This window comes from Crocuta crocuta, unplaced genomic scaffold (assembly GCF_008692635.1).
Source record: "Crocuta crocuta isolate KB4526 unplaced genomic scaffold, BGI_CrCroc_1.0 scaffold4, whole genome shotgun sequence".
In the NCBI taxonomy this organism is placed as follows: domain Eukaryota; kingdom Metazoa; phylum Chordata; class Mammalia; order Carnivora; family Hyaenidae; genus Crocuta; species Crocuta crocuta.
Window position 1 is genome coordinate 1,223,638 of NW_027529996.1, and position 23,450 is coordinate 1,247,087.

General features: G+C 38.3%; 1 protein-coding gene across 1 annotated transcript in view; it reads left to right on the forward strand.

Moving 5' to 3' along the window:
* PLCXD3 (phosphatidylinositol specific phospholipase C X domain containing 3) overlaps positions 1–19,810 on the forward strand; it is a 163,058-nt gene extending 143,248 nt beyond the window's left edge. The window contains exon 3 of the mRNA XM_077763424.1: positions 19,049–19,810. Within this exon, the coding sequence (XP_077619550.1) occupies positions 19,049–19,202 (154 nt within the window). The 3' untranslated portion in view covers positions 19,203–19,810. The remainder of the gene's footprint in view (positions 1–19,048) is intronic.
* The last annotated feature ends 3,640 nt before the right edge of the window (positions 19,811–23,450 follow it).

A 23,450-nucleotide genomic window follows, 5' to 3' on the forward strand; every position in this document is an offset into this window, starting at 1 on the left:
GAATTAATTTATTTTTTTCACCATTAACTTCCTAGTGCCTAGAGCCCAGAGTAGGTGGGCAGTGCATATGTACTGAATTAATAAATGAATCAATGAATGATTCAATATATTAGTTTAGTGCAACAGAAATAGAACTTTAATTTTATGATATTTAAAACATGATTTAGTCTGCACAAATTAAAAGCTTTTCCTGAATGCCAAATATAGATTGAAGATTTGAACTGAAAGTTTTTCAACAGAAACTTAGGAATTTTAATTTTTAGTAATCAGTAGTAATTTCTTTTACATAAGTGATATTCTGTTCATCAGTATGAGCCATAGGCATTAGTTGCATTTATGTACTTCTTATCTAAAATAATTTCTAGGCAAACTAATAAATTAAAATCATAAGAGCAAATTAATCGGAGCTATGCTGAGCATAAAACCTATAACAAAAAAAAACCCCTATTTTTTTATGTGATAAAATGGATTTTTGTTTTACATGCAAATATTTCTTCATTTGATGATTTGATTATTTGGAAATGTAAGAAGTCCTACCTTGTATTTGAATAAGAGCTGAAGCAACCTGAAACTTTAATTATTGAGTGTACTCTTTCTAAAAATAAGTTGCATTTCTAGTTGGTTGGCTTACTGCTTAGTCTTTTGGTCAAATACGTCAATAAAATATTAGATGGGCTACCTTTTGCCTTCTTCTATACTGTGTTCATGGTGATGATTTTAAATGCCAGCTTAATGCTTTCCTTTATGTCCAATTTATTATTCATGTTTTAGAAGCCCATCTGAAATCATTCCTTTTAAACATGCCCATTAACTCAGAACATCAACTTAGAAAGATTATTTCTTCAGTCCAAGATAATGGTTTTTTTGGTGAATGGAGAATCATACATGCTATTTAAAACTTAGAGGTAATATAAGATGGAGAAAACGCAAAACAGTTTGTTGTTACTTATCTGAAATTGACATAGGTGCCTGAGGTGTAAGGAAGATTTTTTTTTCTTTTCAAACAAATGAATCATCCAATTCAGTTTAATCAAGTAAATAACATAATTCATGGAAATATTTGCCTTGTGTATAGCAAATAGATGCTAGGCTTTAGGGGAAAATGTTTTTTTTTTTTCCTTTTTTCTTTTTTTACAAATAGTTTATTGTCAAATTAGTTTCCACATAACAACACCCAGTGCTCATCCCCACAAGTGCCCTCCTCCATGCCCNATTTCTAGGGGAAAATGTTTTAATATGACTTAACACTGAAAAGCATTTTAATTAAGATCAGAAAAATGTCAGAATCCACTATTAGTTGATGCCATTCTTTATTTCCTCAGGTTCAAGCATTTTGGATTTTTATTTTAATATTCTCAATCTAGACATGTGTTATGGTTTTAAATTATTTCAATCCAATATTCAAGATGTAGATACACACTGAGTTTAGTCATTTTTGTGGCAGTCCAATGTAGAACCACCTACCGGAGTAAGAAATGTTGACTTCAGAACTAAATCGACCATTTAATTTAGCCAAAGAAAGGTATGTACTTTGCATATAAACAAAGTTAATATTCCTTTTGCCTTACTGTAATTCATTGTCAAAAAATTTATTGGATATTTAGAGATATTTTACTTTGGTTTTGGATTGTTTTCCTGTTTATAGAAAAGAGTTTTGAAGCAAAACAAACTAGATTTCAAGGGAACATAAGATCTTCAGACTGAGTAATAAAAGATAGTCATTCCATTTGAAGGAAAATGTTTGCTTTTAATATCTTTAGTCCAATTTCCCTATATTATTGTGGTGAACTAAGTGGTCTCCTTATACCTGGAAGTCTGGTCAATGGGTGAGGATTCGGGGCAGGAAAGGCAGAGCTAGCTGCGTTTAACTCAGGATCCTACAGCTACTGCTATTGGAGCAGGTTTGACATCACAGGTGTGTTGACTTTGTTGAGTTACTTATCATTAAGCTTTTACATACTTCTGATAAAAAATCTATACTCACACTAATCACATTCAGGTAAGTACAGATTTTTAAAGCTGCTAATTCTCCACTTTTGAGAACATGAAGAATTCTAGGACCCATCTAGACATCATCATTATTTTTACTTTTATCCAGATACTGTCCTCAGATAAATGCAAAAAAGGAACAAAGGAGGCACTGTTGTTCATGTTTCTCTATATGTGAAGCAACAATATCAACTTATTGAAATAGCTAAGTACATTACAAAATCTTACATAGTCCAATTTGGGAATGAATCAGCCTCTTTCCTGTTGGTTTATGGTTACTTTTATGCTGCACTTGTGAGTTTTGCTTCTGTTTTGAAATTTTTCTACAACAGTTGCTGTTGACTTGATGTATTAAACAGAAATAGAGAATGAGATGTTGAAGCTGATAATTGAATATTGACATAAAATTTACAAAGCATCTGGGCATCTTATTTTTATGTTCAAAAAGACATATTTTGTGAGCCTTCACCTTAATCATCAAATTGCCTTGTGACTCAAGCCCTTCAGGGCTCAAACTTTCTGTACCATTGTTAAGGAGATTGGTAGACAGAATCAATAACATCTTACTACCACATGATTGTTGAAATTAGGGCCATTTCCTGAATATATGTTCAGATTTTCTGGTTTAAACTAGAAATATTAAGGTCTCATCTTTATATACTCTACAGAGTTCACTCTTCAACACCTAGAATGATGCCTCCATTACCTAGCACAGTGCCTGATGCAGTAGCATCTGGTCTAAAAGGATTGAATGAAAACTATGGCATCACTAGCCAGAAAGATCCAAGAGTGCAATACTCTGCTTGAGTTAATGTTTCCATGACTTGATCAATTAGAGGATATATTGATTACCCTGTGGGGCACAGTGCCCTCAAAATCACATCTGCTTGCCACTGTGCTCGTTTCCAAAAGGGAAAGATACTTTACTGGCTACCCAGATTATTTTTGAATAGATAGATAAGATGTGGGTTCACCAGAATTCAGTCCTATAATCAAGTCTCATTTATTAACATGATTAGAACAAAGCTTTCTTGTGGATGGTGGAAAGTCCAACTGAGAGAAGGGTGTGGACTTGTATCTTAAATAAAACATGGCTAAAAATGGGCACCTTTGCAACTCAGTTGAGTTGTTTGGTCCCAAAGCAGTAAGCCAGGATCTCTATAACCGCTATATACCTATATAGGTACAGAGTAACTAGAAGACTCCATTTTCATTTTAGATTCAAGTTATTTGAGATTAGCAACATGGAGGAGATTCTAAGAAGTGCAAAAAGAGTGATAGAAACTCTCTTCTCTGCCATGACCTTGACTATTTCCCCACCTCCCTTAAAACTTCCAGTAAGGTAAGAGGAATGATTCCTAGTCAAGGCAGGTTGGGTGAACAAAGATTGAACACCCAGTGGCAAGCCAACCCATTTACAAGTGAAAAGTTCAGCTGAGGGCAAGAAAGGTTTTCAGTTTACATAATTCTAAGTAATTCTCTTAAGTGGAAAAACTTAAATTTGTAGGCCTCTTGGTAATTTTCAAGGGTGTTTACAGTTATCATTTTATCTGAGCTTCCCAATAACTCTGAGATGAGTGATATATTTCCATCCTAAACACGGCACAGAGTCCATCATTTGTAGGCATGGCTCAAATAGTCAGTATTGGTTTCAAGAAATACTTTTTCATTTGAAGGAAGCTGGCCATTCTGAACAGTGACATAGCAGTGTAAACTGAGATAGCGACGGGGCGGTCTTCCTCAGGTTGCCTGTTAGTGAGAGAGCCAGGTTCAGAATCAAGGATTCATAATTCTCAAGTCATTTTTACTGATTTTGTTTTCTACTCAATTCCATTAGATATAATAGTATGAAGTAGCTAAGAAAAGTAAATCAGCATTATGGACCTTCTTTATTTGTCATCAGTAACATAGTAACATAGTAACAAAGAGTGTTTAAAATGGCAAGTATTTTATCAGCAATGCTTTTTATATTTATTTTAAATACCATAGTTCAGAAGCATATTAAGAAAGGTTTCTGTTTGTTTTTTAAGTGCCAACTCCTTTTTATCCCCTAACATGGAATGGAATGCCAGGAATAAGACTTGTTATAAAATACATTTTCTATTATTAGTAGCTAAGAAAGCCACACATCTGATGATATTTTCAAATGATTTGTACTTAATGACTTCCAGTGGGACCGGAGTTCCAAATAAAATTAGTAGCGTTATTCTTTCAGTTCTTTCCTGCTGATTTGATCTTTTAGTTGAAAAGTATTCATTAATTCTTTCACTTGAAAATAGCACTGTTCCGGGGCGCCTGGGTGGCTTAGTCAGTTAAGTGTCCAACTTTCACTTAGGTCATGATCTTGCGGTTCGTGGGTTCGAGCCCCGCGTCGGGCTCTGTGCTGACTGCCAGCTCAGAGCCTGGAGCCAATTTCAGAGTCTGTATCTCCCTCTCTCTCTGACCCTCCCCTGCTCACGCTGTCTCTCTCTCTCTCTCCTAGAAATAAAATTTTTAAAAATATATTTAAAAAAAAAAAGAAGAAAGAAAATAGCACTGTTCCTGTGAAAGAGTTCCCTGTCAGATGATTCCACCTTAAAGAAAGTTCTTCCCTGGCCATGTATCTCCTAGGGGAAGGGCTGGTAACACTGATGAACAGCTGGCCCACAAGTCCTCAAAGACAATGCGTATCACTAGTGCTGCTGTCTCATTCACCACCAACTACCCCTTGTAAAGTTCCTCTTCAAGTTTGAACTTGGGTTGTTTGAAAGAAAAGTTCCCGATGTACAGTGGTGAAAGGATAGACAGGATTTTTATAACTGTACTTCTTGTCTAGAACAGAGAAACTAAGAACACCTAGCATTCAACTTTTGGTTAACTGATAGATCAGTTAATTGATCTGTCAGTTATATATAAAATATATTTTGTTGTCTCTAGGGAGGTTTTGATATTTTAATATATTAGTTATTTAATTTCATAGTATCATGTTATCTGTTTTCAAGGACACTGTGCGTGGTCAAGTTCAAAATTCATTGTAAGCAAATACTCTGATGTAAGGCAGATTGTGATGCACGCTGGTCACTTCATTCCCTAAATGAAACTGTTTCTTCATTATTTCACACAAGTACTGCTGATGGAAGGACCCAGGAGAGCAGCATCTATATAAAAAACATGCAGTTAATGCAGTGGTGGGAGTGTCTCAATAGAATTTTGGAAGTTAATTGAGATTCCAGAAAACACACACACACACACACACACACACACACACACACACACCAGACCCTCTTTTCTGAATATTCAACAACTTTGCATCCCCAGTATCAGGCTCCTGTCACCTTTCTGCGCCAGTGTCTTTCCTTCTATTCCAGCTTGAATCAATTCTATAACAACGTTTAAAGTCTTATCCCCGCAGACCTGCCCTTGGATAATCCAGGACTGGTCTTTCATGAGGAAGCATTTTATTTCACCTTGTTGGGGAGGGAGGACATTTTTGTAGCATGATAAATTAATCTGAAGGAAGATTTTAGTGAGGGGAAGTGTAGTATTTGTTCTTTTAGGACCACATTTCAAACCTTTTCCTAAAATGTAACTAGACACTGTTGGTAATAACGCTCATCTTTCATACAGCACATTCTATGTTCATTGACTCTTAGAATCAGTAGCTAGTTAATTAATGACTTAATTAAAGCTAGAGTGAGCACCAGCCCTAAGGAAGGGCAGCATCGTCACTGTGTCACCTTCCCATGCCCTGGTTCTTTTTTTTTTTTTTTTTTTTAATTCTCTGCTTCTGTATTTGCTAAGTGCAGACTCAATTAAGCAGGCAGATAGTTCACATTGCCAAACATTCGCATGTCTATGTGGTTCTAAATTTCAAAAAAATAGATATCATTTCAATTTCTCTTTATCTGTTCAAGCATTTCTGATATTGATATCTTAACTCTAAAACAACCAGAGGAGACTTACCTGGATGGCTAACATCCCCTAACAATACCATTGCCACTGCCAGCTAGAGCTTCCTCTCAGGAGACCCTCTGCCCCCACTCCTTAGTCTCCAGCAGCTACCTAGCCTAACACTATTCTGGAGGGCTTTTCTACAGTTCTGGTGGGATCTCAGCTCCTCCATGCTCTAATCTTCCGTGGCAACAGAGGAGATTGCCTGAGCTAAAGAGGGAGAAGAATGTGTAAGGTAGCAGGCTTGTGTTGACTGTTCTAGAAGCAGAGCTCCTGCCCCCTCACTAGCACTGCCTAATACCCTTCCTGCTTCCTTCAGGAGCTGTTAATTCCAGGGAAAAGGTGATAATGCAAACGTCTTGGAAGCATTAATATAGAAATAGTCAAAATAATCTTTGACCATAATAAGAGAACAATAGTACCCAGATGAGGGTAGAAATACTGTATTATACTCTACACCAAAGTTAAAAATTGTAGTATTTTCCAGGTATCTCTTTTGAAGGAAATATTGACAAAGTGAAGTGTTCACAGGAGACTGACAAACACAATAAGAATGTTCCAAACTGGGGGTACCTGAGCGGCTTAGTTGGTTAAGCATTCAACTCTTGGTTTCAGCTCAGGTCATGATCTCATGTTTCATGGGATCGAACCAGGCATTGGGCTCTGCACTGACACTGTGGAGCCTGCTTTGGATTCTCTCTTTCCCTCTTTCTCTCCCCTCCTTTACTTGTGCTTTCTCTCTGCTCTCTCTCAAAATAAACAAATAAACTTTAAAAAATGTTCTAAATTTTTTTGATGGAGAAGGGAAGATATAGATGGTGGAGTAGGAGAGTCCCAGTTATTTTCAAATATTTAAATGAATATCATGTGGAAGAGAAAGAGATTTGTTCTAGATGAACCTAAGAAAGACCAGTGGGTAGTAAGAAAGAACCTCCTAACAGTGAGAGTAGTCTAAAGATGTCTGACTCAGGAGGCTATGAGAATTTCAAGCCCTTGAAGCATATGGCAGAATTGAGCCCTTGAAAATGAGGCTGTTGTGCAATAATTCCAGAACAGTGTTCTTTAGAACATTAGATCCACTACATGTCCATTGGTGGTTTATAGGAAGAAATAAAAAGGGTGTATATGTGCATGTTGGTAGTTCTGGAACTCTCTGTCCTTATTGAAAATAAATTTTAACTTATTTCAGTAACATCTTGATGTTTTTAACACAATAATATGGTTAATATCCTAATATGCATATCGTATACATCAAAGAGGTCAACAGTAGCTACATGTATTTGACCAAAGGAACATTTATTTGTCTTAGGAATATTTTTCAGTATCTCCTGAAGCATTGTCCATGGAACTCAGTTTACAAAACATTTTAATAGAGAATGTGGTCACTGTTTATAAATGTCTTAAGGACTTAATACCCTGTGTCAGTTTTCTAAATATGGGAAGGAGAAAATACACAAGAAAGAAGGAGAATGTACTAACAAATTATATACATATATGGCACCTATATGGTTTAGCAATATTTGCTTTATGTTAATAAGTTTCTAGGAATTTTCCATGTTGTTAAAGAATGCTAAAATGGACGATTTAGAAAAGTGTCAGGTAACATGATATCCCAGAGATGTAACAGATAACACAATGGAAAACACTTTTCTCATACTAATTGTCCTAAACTTTTGCATTCTTTTGGTGCTATAAAAAGACTCTGACTTTGTAAGACCACTGTCAGGAGAAGTTATGGAATTAATAGCAAAATGGATATTATTCTCTTGCAGAACAGGTGACATAGTCCTCCCCTCCTTGCACCTATAGTTGTCACTGATTAAGGAGAAAAGGCCAAAGAAATCACCCCTGATAATTATGCATGATTACATGGGCCCACAGACACATGAACACATTAGCACTTGGGATACGGTGATCAAATTAAATTCTGTGTGTGTTTGTTCTACCTGTTAGCATTTTCTCTAAGGAATGTGAAATTTCTGAATGTGGCTTTTTAAAAAATTGAACATCTGGGGGCGCCTGGGTGGCTTAGTCGGTTAAGCGTCCGACTNTGAACATCTGATTTGGATGCTAAAACACATTCATCTTTGAAAGAATGTATCAGGGACATTGAGTTACACAAAGTACTATACACAAAAGGCTGTGCTGATGTAATAAATACCTCTCCACACCCTCCCCCCCCCCAACTCCCCAGCTTCTGCTGAGCAATTTGGATTGAAAAAAAAAAGTCTTCCATTAGAGTGACCAGGACAAACATTTTCTTTAGAAGTAGGTTTAGATTTTCTGAGCCTGATATATTATTCATAGCATAATGGCATAGAGGAAAATTCTAACAGATGATTAAAGTAAGACTACGTGGTAAGAGTTTCTAAGTAGTCTAATTTTGGTTGCCTTTCTACTTTGCCAGAGGAAGTAGAGGTACCTACGTGGGTCTGGACAGTGCATGGCACTAAACCTAAATGCAGTTTTCCTCTGGTAATCTCCATCCCCTTCCCCAAAAACAAACAAACAATCCTCAAACCAGCCTAAGACCCACCCTGTTTGTGTTTTGGAAATGGAAATGTAGTTTTAACTTCTCATCTCATTGAGTTTGCCAAAGGCAAACTCTGAATGAATGATTGATGAATCTTCAGAATTGTCCCATTCTGAGGCAGGTGCCTCTATATCCTCCTCTCCAGAGATCGGTCATTCGATTCAGGTTGCCTCCCAGAAAGGGTGTCTCACCTTGAGTGAGATGACTTTCTTTGCCTGAGGGCAGTTCTTGGACAGAAACTTGGCTGAGAGCTGGGAGAATGAGCGACCCCAGTCTGCAAGGGCAAATGTGGGCGCTCTTCACAGCAGTCATTATACATTTATACATAGAGTAGCTTTCTCTGTCATTTGCCTTCAGGTAACCTAAAACTAGGGAAAATGAAAAAGTTAAGGCAGCTAACATTTATTCATTGCCTAATGTATACTGGACACTTTAAGCATTAATAGTAAAAGTGAAGAAGCAGCTAACATTTATGGAGTTCTTATCTCTCAGGCATTATGTTAAATTTTATATAGGTGTCATTCCATTTAATCTTCACATTAATTCTGTCTTTTTATTCTGTTTCATGAGTGAGGAAGATGAAGCTAGAAAAGTTGAAGTGACTTGCCTCAAGTAACACAAGTATAGATCAGAGTGCAAGGTATGAATTCAGAGTCTGCTCCAAAGTCCTCTCTCTTCACCTCTATGCTATACCACCTACCTATATTGTATTGTTGTATTTATCCTTGCAAAAAACACTATGAAGCATGTACCATTATATCCCCAATTTACAATGAAGAAACTTCACATTGGGGAGGTTCCATAACCTTCCTTGAGGTCACATTTCATTAGTAACTCAAATAGGGCCCTGCCTGATTCTAAAGATTTTGCTATTTCCACCGCCCCAATATTGATTGTAAGCAGTCCATTAAAACTCGATAAATACTCACTTAACTTATGAGTCCTTAGAGAGTAGTTTTTATTTAGTCTCATGAATTTATAAGAGTCCATGGAATGTTTCCATTGGAATTAAAGTATATGTCAAGAAAGAGGCCAGCAGCTAGATCATGAGGCCAGAGGAAGCATTGTGGACATCTCCACCTGCTTCTGTGCAAGACTATTCGGAGAAATTAAGCTATTTCTTATTTGTAGCCATTCAAACAATTCCAGAGTTAGTTCCAGAATTAAGTCAAGGACCATGTCTGATCCATCTCTGTATCTATACCAACAACTGCCACATGATAAGTACTCAGTAAACATTTGTTGACAGTACAAGGGAATATATGAGTGTGATGGAGATCAGTGGTTACCAGGATTTTACCTTCAGAGACCCTCTACCACATTTTTCCCTCACAGAGCCTGTCTCCTCTTAATGAATGTTTATTTTATAAGTAATAACTTATCTCCCCATTGTTAAAATGAAGTACATACAGAATTCCACTAGAACTTCCAATAAACAATAGGTACTCAACACTAAAACTGAATTAACGCCATGATCCTACCAGCAGTAAAGAAAAGTGGCACTTCAGTTAACGTGTGTGACCACAGTTCATGGGTGACTGATTTCTGTGGTGACTTACATTACAATCTCTGATATCCCAAGTCCAAGGACCTCCCAAGCAGGGAATCATCGAGAGCCAAGGAAGCAACCTGGAGAGTCCTTGAGGTGTCTGTTCCAAGCAAAATCAGAAATGTCAAATTTACTTTCAGCGTCAGTTCAACTGTGACTCTTTTGTAGCAAATGGAAATCTTTCCGAAGAGCAGAAAGGCAGGACAGATGCCCAGATAGAAACTGTACTGAATAAAGTCAATTGCTTCTGAATGTTGAGTCCCTGAACATTGCCCCGAGTGGGAGGCTATTGGTGTGGATGAACAAACTGAAGTGAAAACACTTGACCCTGCACGAGGTGTTCATAATCGCAACACGCTACCCTTGAATGAAAACCCATTGTGCGCCTCCTGGCAATCTAACTCTCAATATAACGGAAGAATCTCTGTGTTTAGAATTTGCAATGCTTTCTTTCTTGCTTACTCCCTTAAAAAATTAGCAGACAAGAGAGTCCCTGCTCAGTGGGAAGCTGACCACTCACCCTCTGTTCTCCGAGCAGGGTTATGGCTTCTGCTGAAACATTGGCTGGAGCAAATGATGAGCTTGCAACACAGTACAATTTATGAACTCTAAACACCATTCTTCTTGTAGTTTCTATGATCTTGTTTTAATTGAAGATGGATTTTTAATGGTTTTCCTCCACGCCACAGTAAGAAGATCCTGTTGCCAGCATCAAAGAAAAAGAATGGTGTCCTTTGCTTTGATTTGACTGCATTGCGTTTTGCTAAATAAACACAAAAATAAGCTAAACAACCTGTTTGGCATGGGAAGGAGGTGAGATAGCTTTCAGGTACTCTTGAGGACTTGGAATGTATCCCTTTGAAAACTTAAAGCAGCTAGTAAAGGTGGTGATGAAGGCGGGTCAGTCCCCTGCCTGATATGTCTGGTGTCACAGCAGCTCTTGTGTCCTTATCCTAAGGCATTGGACATGTCTGCATTCATGGCTCTGTCAAGTCACGTTTAAACCACCCTGGACTGAGGGACACCTGGGTGGCTCAGTCGATTAGGCATCTGACTTCAGCTCAGGTCATGATCTCACAGTTCATGAGTTCTAGCCCCGCATCGGGTGCTGTGCTGACAGCTCAGAGCCTGGAGCCTGCTTCAGATTCTGTGTGTGTGTGTGTGTGTGTGTGTCTGTTCCGACACTCACTCTGTCTCAATCTCTCTCAAAAATAAAGATTTAAAAAAAATTAAACAACCCTGGACCTTACATTTGAATCGTACCCTCATAGATATCATCACTTCGTGTGTGAGTGTGTACCTTCAAATGCTATTATTTCTACTTTTACAATTAGGGAAAATTGGGATACAGAGGGTTTACATAATTTATGCAAGTTTATAAATAAAACACATTACTACAGTCAGGACCAGAACTGAAGTGTCTCTCTTAACACAACCCAGTTTTTGTTTTCCTGTTATTTGTTATTGTTTGTAATAAATCTCGTCCCCTACTAGGCTGTATGTACCGGGAGAGCAAGGGCTGTGTCTGTTCTGACCCCCACTGTGTCCTCAGCACACCATAAGAGGTGCCTCCTGAGTATTTGTTGAACAAATGTCTTTATCAAGTTACAAATAGAGGTTTAAGCAGAGAATCTAGAAATGTCCAGGAGAGAGGGGTTTCGTCCTTTCCCTGCCAGAGAGGGAAAAATTCAGACCAGCTATGTGTGTAGTCATGCCTTTAGTGATTTTCTGTTTTACACCTAATGGCTGCAGTAATTTAGTTCTGCAAGTACGTAGTGCAGTCATAGGAAGACGTGGGAAGGCTTTAGTCTCCTATTTAGGAAAGCTCAGGTCCTCTAAAATCTCTGGAGTTGTTTTACAGATAATTCCTATGACTTCGTTCTTTCTCGGTGTGCAATTTTAGGGGAAAATATTTTTTTCAAAAATGAGCTATTTTCATCAGGCATAAATCAGATATGCTGCTTCCTGAACAGAAACAGGTTTAGCAAAGAATGGTAAGCCTTGTGTTTTAGGAAGTTATGATTTATGAGATAACCCATCTGTCTACCTGAGGTTATTTTGAAGCCTCTTTCAGGTTTTAAACCTACAGATGCAAAAGCCCTGCCTTTTATCACTGTATCCTTTGGTGGATGAAACACCAACCGTTTTACACAAGGGTTCTTTTTTACTTTGTCTTTCTTTTCTTTACCTTTTCAAGTGAAATTTCTAAGCTTTCAGAAACGGCCAGACTGACAGGAAATCGCATTTTAAAATACGTTGGACTTGATTTTAATTAGTTGGTCCCAGACTCAGTTGCTCATGGAAAGAAAGACCTGTGATCATAATTTTAAACTTTGCTGATCAACAAAAATCCATATATCAGGAGAGGCTGGGTCTGGGACAGGCAGTAATGAGGCTCTGACGTTTTCATTTGTAATCTTTATCCCCAAGGGCATCAGAGAGTTCTGTAAAAATTAATGAATTGAATTTGGAGACTCTATTTCATTTGATAAAAGAAACATGTCATTGTTTAATTAAATACATTCAAATAAAATTCACTGAAAGATGCAAGTGTTTTATTATCTACAATCATTCATTCCTAACTGCCCAAACACCACACTTTAGAGAAGTCAGAAGTAGCATATAAAAAAATATATTTGTGGTAAAAAGTAGTATCTGTATGCCCACACACACTTGAATATAAATTTGACATGAATTCCTAGTAAATTTAAATCTAATTAAATGATACGCAATTATAATTAATAATTAAAACTAATATGAAATTGATAGTGAATAAAGAGATCTGATTAAGTTTAATTCTGATAAGCCTTATTCTTATAAAGATAATGGTCACTACTATCATTATTATTACACAGACTCTCCTGACCCTGTATGTGTCATGCAGGGAAAATCATTTTGCAGATTGATCAAGTTAATTTTAAAAAAAACCACACACTTTCATTCAACAAAATAGCATGAATTCACAAGCTAAAATCTGTGACAGTAGCCACAGTGAGGAAAACTGAGTAGACTTTTCACGAATTATGTTACTGCATACATCTCTATTCTAAAAGTAATTAAAAATGATAAAACCTGTTCATTTACTCAGTAAATATTTATTGAGCACTTAGTCTATGCCAGGCGCTACAGTAAGCACTGGGGATACAACACGGGGAAAACAGACAGTCCTCCTTCTCAAAGTGGTTGCAGTCAGGTTGGGGAGACAGATATTGATCAAACACATAACTATAATTACAATTCTGACTAGCGTTTTGAAGCAGTGACATTTAAACTATCACCTGAAAGATGAGTGAGTTGGCCAAGTGAAGGGGCATAAAAGATAAGATCTTCTAATAAAACCCAGGCAAACAACAAATCAGCATCTACAAAGTTCCCTGAGCAAACGCAGGCTGGTCCAGAAGCAAGACTGAGGACGTGGCTAGAATCCAGCAAGGAAAAGAGTGACCAGAGACGAAAGTGGAGAAGCCGACAGTGGCATTTGTTTCATAGGCCAGTTAAGCATTTTTTACCTTTGTGCTAAGAGCACAAAGAAGTGATTGAAGCATCCCAAGTAGGAAACTGACATGAATTAGTAAGTCAAGGTCAGCACACTGAAGGTTACTGAACTCCGTACTTTCAACTCCTGTCTTTTCCTTTAAATCTTTTCAAAACCAGTTCTCAAAGCCAGCACTTCAGAAGACCTCTGGCCACCATTTCTCTCCCCTCTTGCTGTCTCTCAGAGGGTGGTTATCCAGATTTCTGCAGACGCGCCTGTTTCTGCCCTAAGAAGCCTACAATCTATTTGAAGGTGCCTTTCCTCAGGAGAGCTCCACAGTCCACAGAAGGGCTTTGAAGGTTTCTTTGGTTCTGAACCTACTTGCTCTTTTGCCGACTTAACTTAGCATCTGTGACGGGAGAAGCATACTCAGATGTTTGCCACAACCATGTGCCTAGAAACAAAGCCCTTCCCAGCACATTTCCCTACAACCCTCATCACCAGGCTTGCCCTTATAGCACCAGGGCCTCCCGCCTCCTTTCTGTCTTTGATTGGATTTGTGAACGTTGGAAAGAAATCCTGCAGGCTCATTTTTGCGTTACGACCGTATTATGGCTAGGTGGCTGTCAGCATTCCCTGCTCCCTTCCTTCCTGGAGACTCCGGAGACTGGAGCAAGGCATTGCACAAGCTGTGCCTACCGCTTATAGACAGCTAGACACTCATCTTAGCACTTTATAGGTGCCACTCTAATCCTTGCCCATCTCTGGACAGACCCTAGGCTTATGAATGTACTTTCCCTTTTCTTGAAATGCCTTCCTTCGTTATCTAATGAGTCATGACCAAGTTCAGATGTCACCTGTTTTGTGATCTATTCCTTAAATTCTTCTTTGATTTCTCCTAAGTGACATAATTTATTTCATATAATAATGCTCCCATAGAATCGTATGCCCATGACCATGGTGCCATATTATATTGTTACAGTCGGTTCACATCCATTTTGCTTGTTAGACTTTGTGACATCTGAGACCAAGATTTCTAGTTTAACATTAAATTCCACAAGTGTGGGGTTTTTTTTTTTACCTTTTGGGTTCCAGGTATTGTGATAGGCATGGGCGATATATTGGTGACTATGACACGATTTTTGTTTTTTGAAAAGTGTGCAGCACTGATAGAAATAGGCATGGAAGTGAATTATCTCAACACTCTATGCAATGCATAGTCACAGAACTATGTTTAAAGGATATAAAGCATAAAGAAAAGTAAGGGTTATTCACCCAGGCTTAAATGGGAGGGATCAAGATAATGGCTAAGCCAAATAGAAATTAGTCGAGGGAAAATAGAAATTATTCGAACCAAAAAGGGTACTGAAGCAGGAGTGGTATTTCATAGAAAGGTCAGGGTGAAAAAATACTGAGGGCAATGAATGATAAGGTGTGTTTAGGGAAAGATACAAGCCTCTCAGCATTAGAACAAATTAGCAGGTGGGAAGTAGTAACAAATGAGGCCAAGGAGGGGTGTGTGTAGTGGATGGCGTGAGAGAATATAGACAAATTCATCTACACTGCTGAAGAGCTAGGTGTACCTTGTGGATGAGGGAAGAGTTTGTGGTTGTTTTTGTAGAAAAATAATGAAAAAAGGAGTGTCCTGTTGTAGTGTGGAAAAGGCACAGAAAGGAGTGTGGGGGCAAGGCTATGGCAACATTTCTCTGAGACGGATGAAGGTTTGAACTTCAGGGTGGCTCTAGGGACCTGCATTTAGAAAACCTTCCCCCAGAGGTGCACAATACATCTTTGTTGAATGACTGAATGATTTTAAAAACTAAAGTTTAACTAGCTTATACCATGAAAATCGTTACATTGAGACAGTATTTTATTTCCACCAGAGTAGGTCACTCTATCCAACACTCAGTATAAGCAAAACTTGGCAATTAGCCATACATTTTACCTTGTCAATATCAATATTGCATCCAAAGGGGCAAGACTTGGTTCTTGGTAGGGCAAATACAAAATTTACTCTTTTTGTGTATAAAACACAGATATATAATCAGTATGTCAACACAGTCTATCATGAAGCAGAAGGGTGAGTGGGAAAAAATATTTGTAAAGGTTACATGAGGGGCTATAATAAAAATGGGGTAAGTAATGCCACTCTAAATAATTACTATAACTTCAGTAGCATTAGCTGGTTTTAACACAGTATGTTGAGTCTTTTTATTTAATTCTACTTAAAACTGTCCAAGTATTTGAGATTCGACCCGGCATTATTGCTTTTTTGTCTTTGGTCTCATATTGTCTTTAGGAAAGCATATCTGAACAGAAAAATAGAAATTTTCCCACAACTCAGAGAAATGGCATTTTAAATGGAAAACCCTTTTTTTTCACCTGAGGCCCACAAACTATTCCAAGAGGATGTTTCATCGATCCTCAGAGCAATCTATTTTATAGGAAACAGCAGAGTAGTCTTACATTCTCCTAACATCTCCCTATGGGGATGATAATGAGTTGCTAAATTTGGGCCCAGGAATTTTAATCTTTGAGTGCTAGACGGCATCTGAGGAGCTGTTTCTGTGGTGGTCATGGTTCTAAGATGGGAATTGGTTGCTGTGACCTTGAGCTTCAAGGAATCTAGTGAACCAGCCACTCAGTTAAGGTCAATACGTAATCAGCACTGGCCTCAGGGTCATCTTATTCATGCCACCTCCCACCTCCCACCCATTCTTCCCAGGAAATGCCCTGATTCTATAACTTTTTCCACAGAGTGTGTGCCTTTTCTAAAATGCCAAAGCTATACTGCGTTCACAATAGAGAGAATTCTTCTGCTCTAGCAAATCCAGAAGGAAAAGTAATGGAATTCAAACCCGAGTGGCTGCACACACATTGCAAAAGCATCTGCCTTTCTAATGAACTTGAACACACTTGAGTCTGTGCTTCAGGATCCAGATTTTTTCATTATAAGATACAATTATCTTCTGAAACTATTCCTGTGAGGACCAAATGTCTCCACCTGCCAGTCTATTCTCTGAAGGCATTTAGATCCATGCCATGCTCTTTTAGAAGCAATTGCATCCTCCTCTATCTGTGTTCAGTGGGAAAATGTATATGCCGAAAAACATGGATCAGAATTTTTAAGGTATTATCTACCAGATTAATGTAGTCCAAGGCAGTCAACCCAGTGTTGCTTGGGATAGATTGAGACCAGATACGCTTTCTCAGATCTGGAGAAATGTGCGTATGTTACATTCCATACTTCTGTTTCACACACCAAAAGGGGCCTGTCTTCCTTTTTGTCCTGATTTTCATGATAATTACGTGTTCCTGATGTTCCTTCTATTTCTACACCTCCTTCCCTTTTCCTTTTCTTGAATCAAGTTTTCTGCCCAACCCTTACATGATCTTCAAACTCTCTCTTCTCTTCTCCTTCTGCAAAATCAGGTAATTTTATCCACGCTTGTAGCTCTAACTATTCTATGTGATGGCTCTTAACAGCATTTTGTGTCCTGAAATATCAGATCTGTACTTAACTACCAGTTGAGATGTCAACTCCTGTGTCCCAAAGTCACTTCAAAATCAACATCGCAGACCAAGCTTAGCACGGCCATTGGAAAACTTTTCCTCCTATGTTTCAGGATTAGTGAATGATGTCCACCTTCTGGAATACCACTAGAAATTGAAGCATCATTCATGGCCACTTTCTTCCTCTCCATCTCCACCCAACCCACACTAAGCAACTATCACTTTATCTCCTTAGTTCCTTACAAATATATCTATTGCTGCTGGTGCAACTTAAGCTTCCACTGTCTTTGGTCTGGATTACTTCGATGGGTCCCTAATTGTCACTTCTGCCCCCGCTCCAGTTCTGTCCCATTCATTTGTTCACACTGAAGGCAAGCCACTCTCTCCAATCACAAACCTAAGCATACGATTTCCCTGGTTAACAGCTGACCATTGTTCTATATTTTGAAAGCCCTCTAACATCTGGTTTCTTCTTATCTCTTCAACATTTTTAAGACTTCCATAAATTTTATGATGTAACTTCTCTGAGATTCTTACTCCCCACATCATTCTCTTTTCTCCTTCTCCCCTTGCTCTCTCCTTCCCTCTCTATCTCACCCGGGAACTCAATGTCCACGTCTATATCCTCCCACTTTCTTTGTTGTCATATTATCATCTCTCAGGGCTGCTTGTTTATCCATTTCCCATGGAAACCTCCCTTCCTGACACTTGAAGTCACAGTAGGTGTCACTTCAACGGGCTCTCAGAGGATATTGCACAGCATTATTGACAGCACCCATGTCTCTCTGTCTGCATGCCCTGCTCCTAGGAACACACCCTACTGTCAATAAATGAAGAAATGGTATTTCCTGCCCATGAGATGCATTGCATCATCCTCTATCCCACATTCCCACCCTTATCTGGCTAATCTTCTTGATCCCTCAACATTCAGGGATCATGCTTCTGAAAGGTTTTCCCTGACCTTGCAGGCCAAATTGGATGACTCTCCTTTATGCTTTCATAGTAATGAGTCATCTTTTATAACGAAGGTCAGATTGTACTACTCCTCTGCTCAAGATCTTCCAAAGCCTCCACATTTCACTGGCTTCATCTTTCACTACTCTCCCCTTTCTTTTTCCAAGTAGGCTTGCTACCCCTTTAGGGCCATGGTGGTAACTGAAATGCTTTCCCTAGATACTCATGTGACTAACTCCCTTGTCTCCTTTAACTTTGCACAAACATCCCCTTGTCCATGAGGCCTATAACCCATCTTATTTTAAGTTGTAATCTATACCACCCCTCTCTACCTGCACACTCCTAATTCTTTTTTGTCTCCATTTTTATAGCTCTTATTCCCTCCTATCAAATGATATAATTTATTTATGATTATTATTTATTGGTTGTCCTTTTTTATTAGAATGTAAGCTCCTCACAGGTGGATATTTTTATCTTCTTGATTCATTCAAGTTTTCCAAGGGCCTCCAGTGGTATCTGGAATATAATAGGTGATCAATAAATGTGCGTAAAGGATGAGACTTGATTGTGTATTATGTTAATTTTTTTTCTGTATCTACCTGCCTATCAGCAAACCATGCACTCTTTGGATGCAGAGGTTTTTGCTGTTATTATCTATTTATAGTGTCTAGCACATTTCCTAAAAATAACAGGCTCATAATAAATGTTTGTTAAGTGTATGCAGTCATCCCTGACCCCATACCTTCGCAGAGTTTGAAATCATACCATGCCAAACTCAAATACAAGTGCAAGAATGTTGTATTCTCAGTGGGAAATCTATACTCTAAACTCTCAGTGGGAAATCTAAACTCTCACAGCAACTGAGATCTCCAAAGAGGAAAAGTCCAGTATGGACCACTCTAGTGAATGTTTCTCCTGCAGACTTCCTTCAGAGGTTAAAATTTTACCATTGTCCATTTGGCTTTTTTTTTTTTTTTCCTATTCTGTGTCTATAATTGGGGGATTTATTTTAATAAGTTATAAAACTAAAGGAAAGCCTGGGGATTGTAAGCTTGAAAAATAGTATCTTGCTTCCTGTGACTTGTCTTTTTCTTTTCTTTCTCAGAGCTCTTCCTGCCATGATGCAGTGGGTCCGCACACAGAAGCCAGGAGAGAGTGGCATCAATATTGTCACTGCTGATTTTGTAGAACTTGGGGATTTCATCAGCACTGTCATAAAGCTCAACTATGTCTTTGATGAGGGAGAAGCCAACACTTGATAGTCCCATTTGGAGGATCCACAAGTAGGATAGAGAAGACTCATTGTATTAGGCCTATTATCTATAAACACTCTGATCTTCCTATTCCACTGAGTCTCTGAGGGGATTAGGCTGGTAGTGGGTGGGAAAAGGGGGAATCCATTTCTTCAGTGATGATTATCATACTCTGCATTACTATAAATATTTCATTTCCCATTTGATGAGCAAAATCTGCTTCTAGTGTTAGGGATAAAAAAAGATCAGTGAATTTTGTTTTTCAGAATTAGTCTTTGTAACATATAACTCATGAGTGTTTACTTGATTGTGTTTCTGAATTCAACCTTAAGGCTCCTACACTGTTTCCACTAACTGAACCTTTCCGCTTCCTCTTTCGCTCGCTCTTTTAAATCAGCTGCCATATGGGACTCAAAGCAATTGAATGCCCAACGTAATGTGTATTACATTGTTGTACTGAAATTTGTTTTTGTGAGACTTGGTATAATATAATATTCTATAGTCATCTGCAGTTGGTGGATCATTGCTAACTTTTGGTCATAGAAAATATGCATCAAATCAGTTTCCCTGCATCAATAATATTGGAAGCCATAATCAGTAATTTTTTGTGTTATATAAATATAACAGTGTTTCACAGTGTTTCTATTGAAGGCAGCTATAAATATAGAGTAAAAACTTTTTTGAAAGAATGATTAGTGCCAACCTTGTAGTGAAAAATGGAGGAGAGGGAAGAGATGGATGCCATTATAATTCAGGAATCTCTTAAATAATATTGCCCTGCAGATGCTCAGTAAATAAAAAATTATGACAAATGTGTTAAAATCAGGAAACTCTGAAAAGAACTCTTACAAAATCTCCCCTATTCATTCTCTTGATTTAAAAAAAGGGGGGGGAGGGAAAGAAAGAAGAAAGAAATGAAAGATTGTGCTACCAAAGAAATGAAAGATTGTGTCCTACCAAATTTGCATCTCCAAACATATAACTCTAAATCCCAAATTTTGAGGGACATATTTCGAGAAGCTTCAATTCAAATTTTTACTTGACATCAAGGAAAGTTGAGGAAAGAGGAAGGGTTACAGAAAGAATTAAAACAGTTTTTGAAGCCACATAGAGTGTAAAATCTTAAGGATCCATAAAATGCTTTTAGGAGACGCTTAAATACATGTGGTATGAGCAGACTGAAAATTAACACTGACTCATCACTTCTGGGTTCTCTCCTACCCCAGAATCGAGCCTGGGACGGAGGCAAAAGTTTCACAGAAACTTTCCGTGTCCCAACATTTGATAGTCCACATCTGTGGGGAAGAAAAATGATAACTCAGCTTTGAGACTTGATCCCCCTTGGTGTCTTTGTGATATTTGACAACTCTAACAGATTCGAAAAGAGCACAATAACCCTTATCCGTGTGCCTCACAGGAATATTGTGAAGCATTTCTAAAAATCTGTAAATTGCTCAAATTCTTATAATTTATGAATGGTTTTAACTTCATGTTTGGAAATAATGGCACCTCAATAGTTTCCTGGGGAAATGCAGTCCATGCAAAGTAGGGCCACAGAAAAATAAAAGCATGCCCTCAGTTTTTAGTCAATTTAAACATAGGACACGTGGTTTAATCTCTTAGAACTAGGTAAGGGGGGGTGATCTCAAGATCATGTCAAGATTATGAATAATCAAGAGCTAGTTATAAGATTGTAAATACTCATTATCAGAAAATAGTATATTTTTAGCAGCTGCAGGAGGGAGGAGAACATTTTTACACTGAAGAGAATGTTTATGAAGCATGTGTAGTTCTGCGTGGGAGAAGCTGCAGCGCATGCATCTGTGCAACCGTTCCACATTCCAGTTGTGTGTCTGTGTCGTGCCACAGCCAGTATGCCGACACATACCCACACCTGCCGGCAGACAGACGCTAATGCACACAGACACACACAGATGGGCAGGTTTAACCACAGGTCTCCCCTTCAAGGGAAAATACTGAGAATATTAAATCACTTAAGTCTGAGACTGAAATCCTTAACAAGGTATGGAAAAAGTGGTTAAGACCTTTGAAAGTAGAGTAGCTGATCATATTCAAATATTTTTGTAAAAATATTCTAGCTTGGGACTTATTTATGAATATAGTTCTCTTTCCACTTTCCCTCCTCTTGCAGTTTACTGTCTTTTTAGCTCTTTCACCTGCCGTGAATGTGCAGTTGATAGGAATCCTTTTTAAAAGACTATGGATTATTGAAATTTACATCCTGTCAATTTGCTTTGTGAGCAGATTTTCTCTCTGATGATTCATTATTCATCCTTCAGGAGGATCTTCAGCCAAGCACACTTGCAATGACACAAGGATTTAACTTATAAATATGACAGAAAACAAATCTTTCAACATATTAATGAGGAATGAATAAAATATAGGGGTAACTATGTTGTATTTTCTTGAACTTAGATGCTTTCTTATCATGTTTGCCTAGAATTAGCTTTGCCATACTTGTCATTTGGGTGCTGGAAAAAACAAACATGCTGAAGCATTAGACTAATCGTGCAGTTTTTTACTGGAGAAAGCTTTTTATTGCTATTAATGATATGCACACAGAAACCTTGTTGAACAAAAGGTACTTTCAAGTCAATGTTCTGGTTTCCACGTGGACATACAGTCCCTACATAGTAGGCACCAAGAATAAATGGACTTGCCTTAATTTCTAAAGGGGGGAGCAGGTAGAAGTGGACCATGGGTCCTCTAGCTAGAGGCAGAGCCACCAGGAGGGTGTCCTTGGAAAAGGGAATGGAGAGAAGGTGCCTTTGGCTGTCTTCTGCCCACTGGTTCTGCCCTGGAGCAGCTTTAGGGAGCAGGCTGTGGGCCTTAAATTAAAAGTGAGGGTGAGGACTAGTATTATGCAATCAGAGCTCACCCTTAGCCTCTGCTCCTTTGTCCTAGCAGGGCATTGTCTTTCTGGAGAGCCAGGAGCCCAAGGGCTACAAGTAGGCCCCCAAGATGTAGGAGATACATCTTGGTGCACTTTTTGTTTGGCTTTGTCTTAAGACTTTATGTCACAAGTCCTGCAAGGCAAAAACAGAAACAGAATCCAGCTTTTACCCTATCTGCAGCAGGAAATCAAAGGAGTGGGTGGGATGAGGGGGAATATGCAAAGAATATCATTTTTTTTTTTTGGTTTGCTTTCCTGTCTGTAATTTTGAAGGACCGAAATGGTGAATACTCCGCCATTATCATTTATGTCTCCCTTATTACCACATATTCATATGAGTGCAGAGAATGAGGAGGCATCTTTGAAAAGCCTTAGGATATTTTATATGATGACCTCAATATTTACTTTCAGCCATACTGGGAAAACTCACTTTTCATGGAGCATCACCCAACAGTGAATGTACTAGAGCATCAAGTGTTTGGCATGTATGTGCCTGTGTGTGCACACACACATGCAAACACACAGACACACACGGGATGCACATCACACACACACACATTATCCAAGTACAACTGTACTCTCTAATCACCCAATCTGACTCTATTGCCATTTTAACTCTTAAATCAGTATTTCCTACATTAATGGGCATAAACATAATTCAGATACTCAAATGTTCAAGAGGAGAAAAAATCACTAGAGGACCAGTGAAAAATGAGGCCATCATAAATAAGAAATGACGAGCAATGATAGTCTAAATACATTGTCAATTATGCTTCAAGCTAGAGAATTGAAGATGGACTTGAATCAAAATTACAAATAAACAACTCATCTTGACTTAAAGCTGTTTTATAGTGCTTTGAGGTCCTGACATGTCTTAGCCAGGGTTACCTGTTCAGATTCTCCCCTGTTAGCATTCCAGACCAGAAAGTTGGAAGTCTCAGGAAATGCTTGCCCACGTGAGTTTCCAGTTCTCTAGTTTTACAGATACAATGATACAACCTTCTAACCTTTGGCTGCTCATCCAAATGAGCACTTCATAGGTAGAGGGTTTGAGTTTTGAACTGCTAACAGAAAATAATGCACAGTGTCCCTCAGGATATGCTAAACAAGGTTTTTAAAAGTATTTTATTTGATAGCATTTTTAGTCTTTTCGACTAGATTACAGTGACACAATGGTGTAGATGCTATATTTGCCATAACTTACTGGTGGCTCCTGTGTTACAGTTTTAAATAATGCTCTCAATTGTTTGTTTTCCCAATGACATCAATAAAATGTTCTGTAGAATTTGTAAAACGTATCGATTGAGTCTATTGAAAATTGTGCAGTTTTTATTTCATTT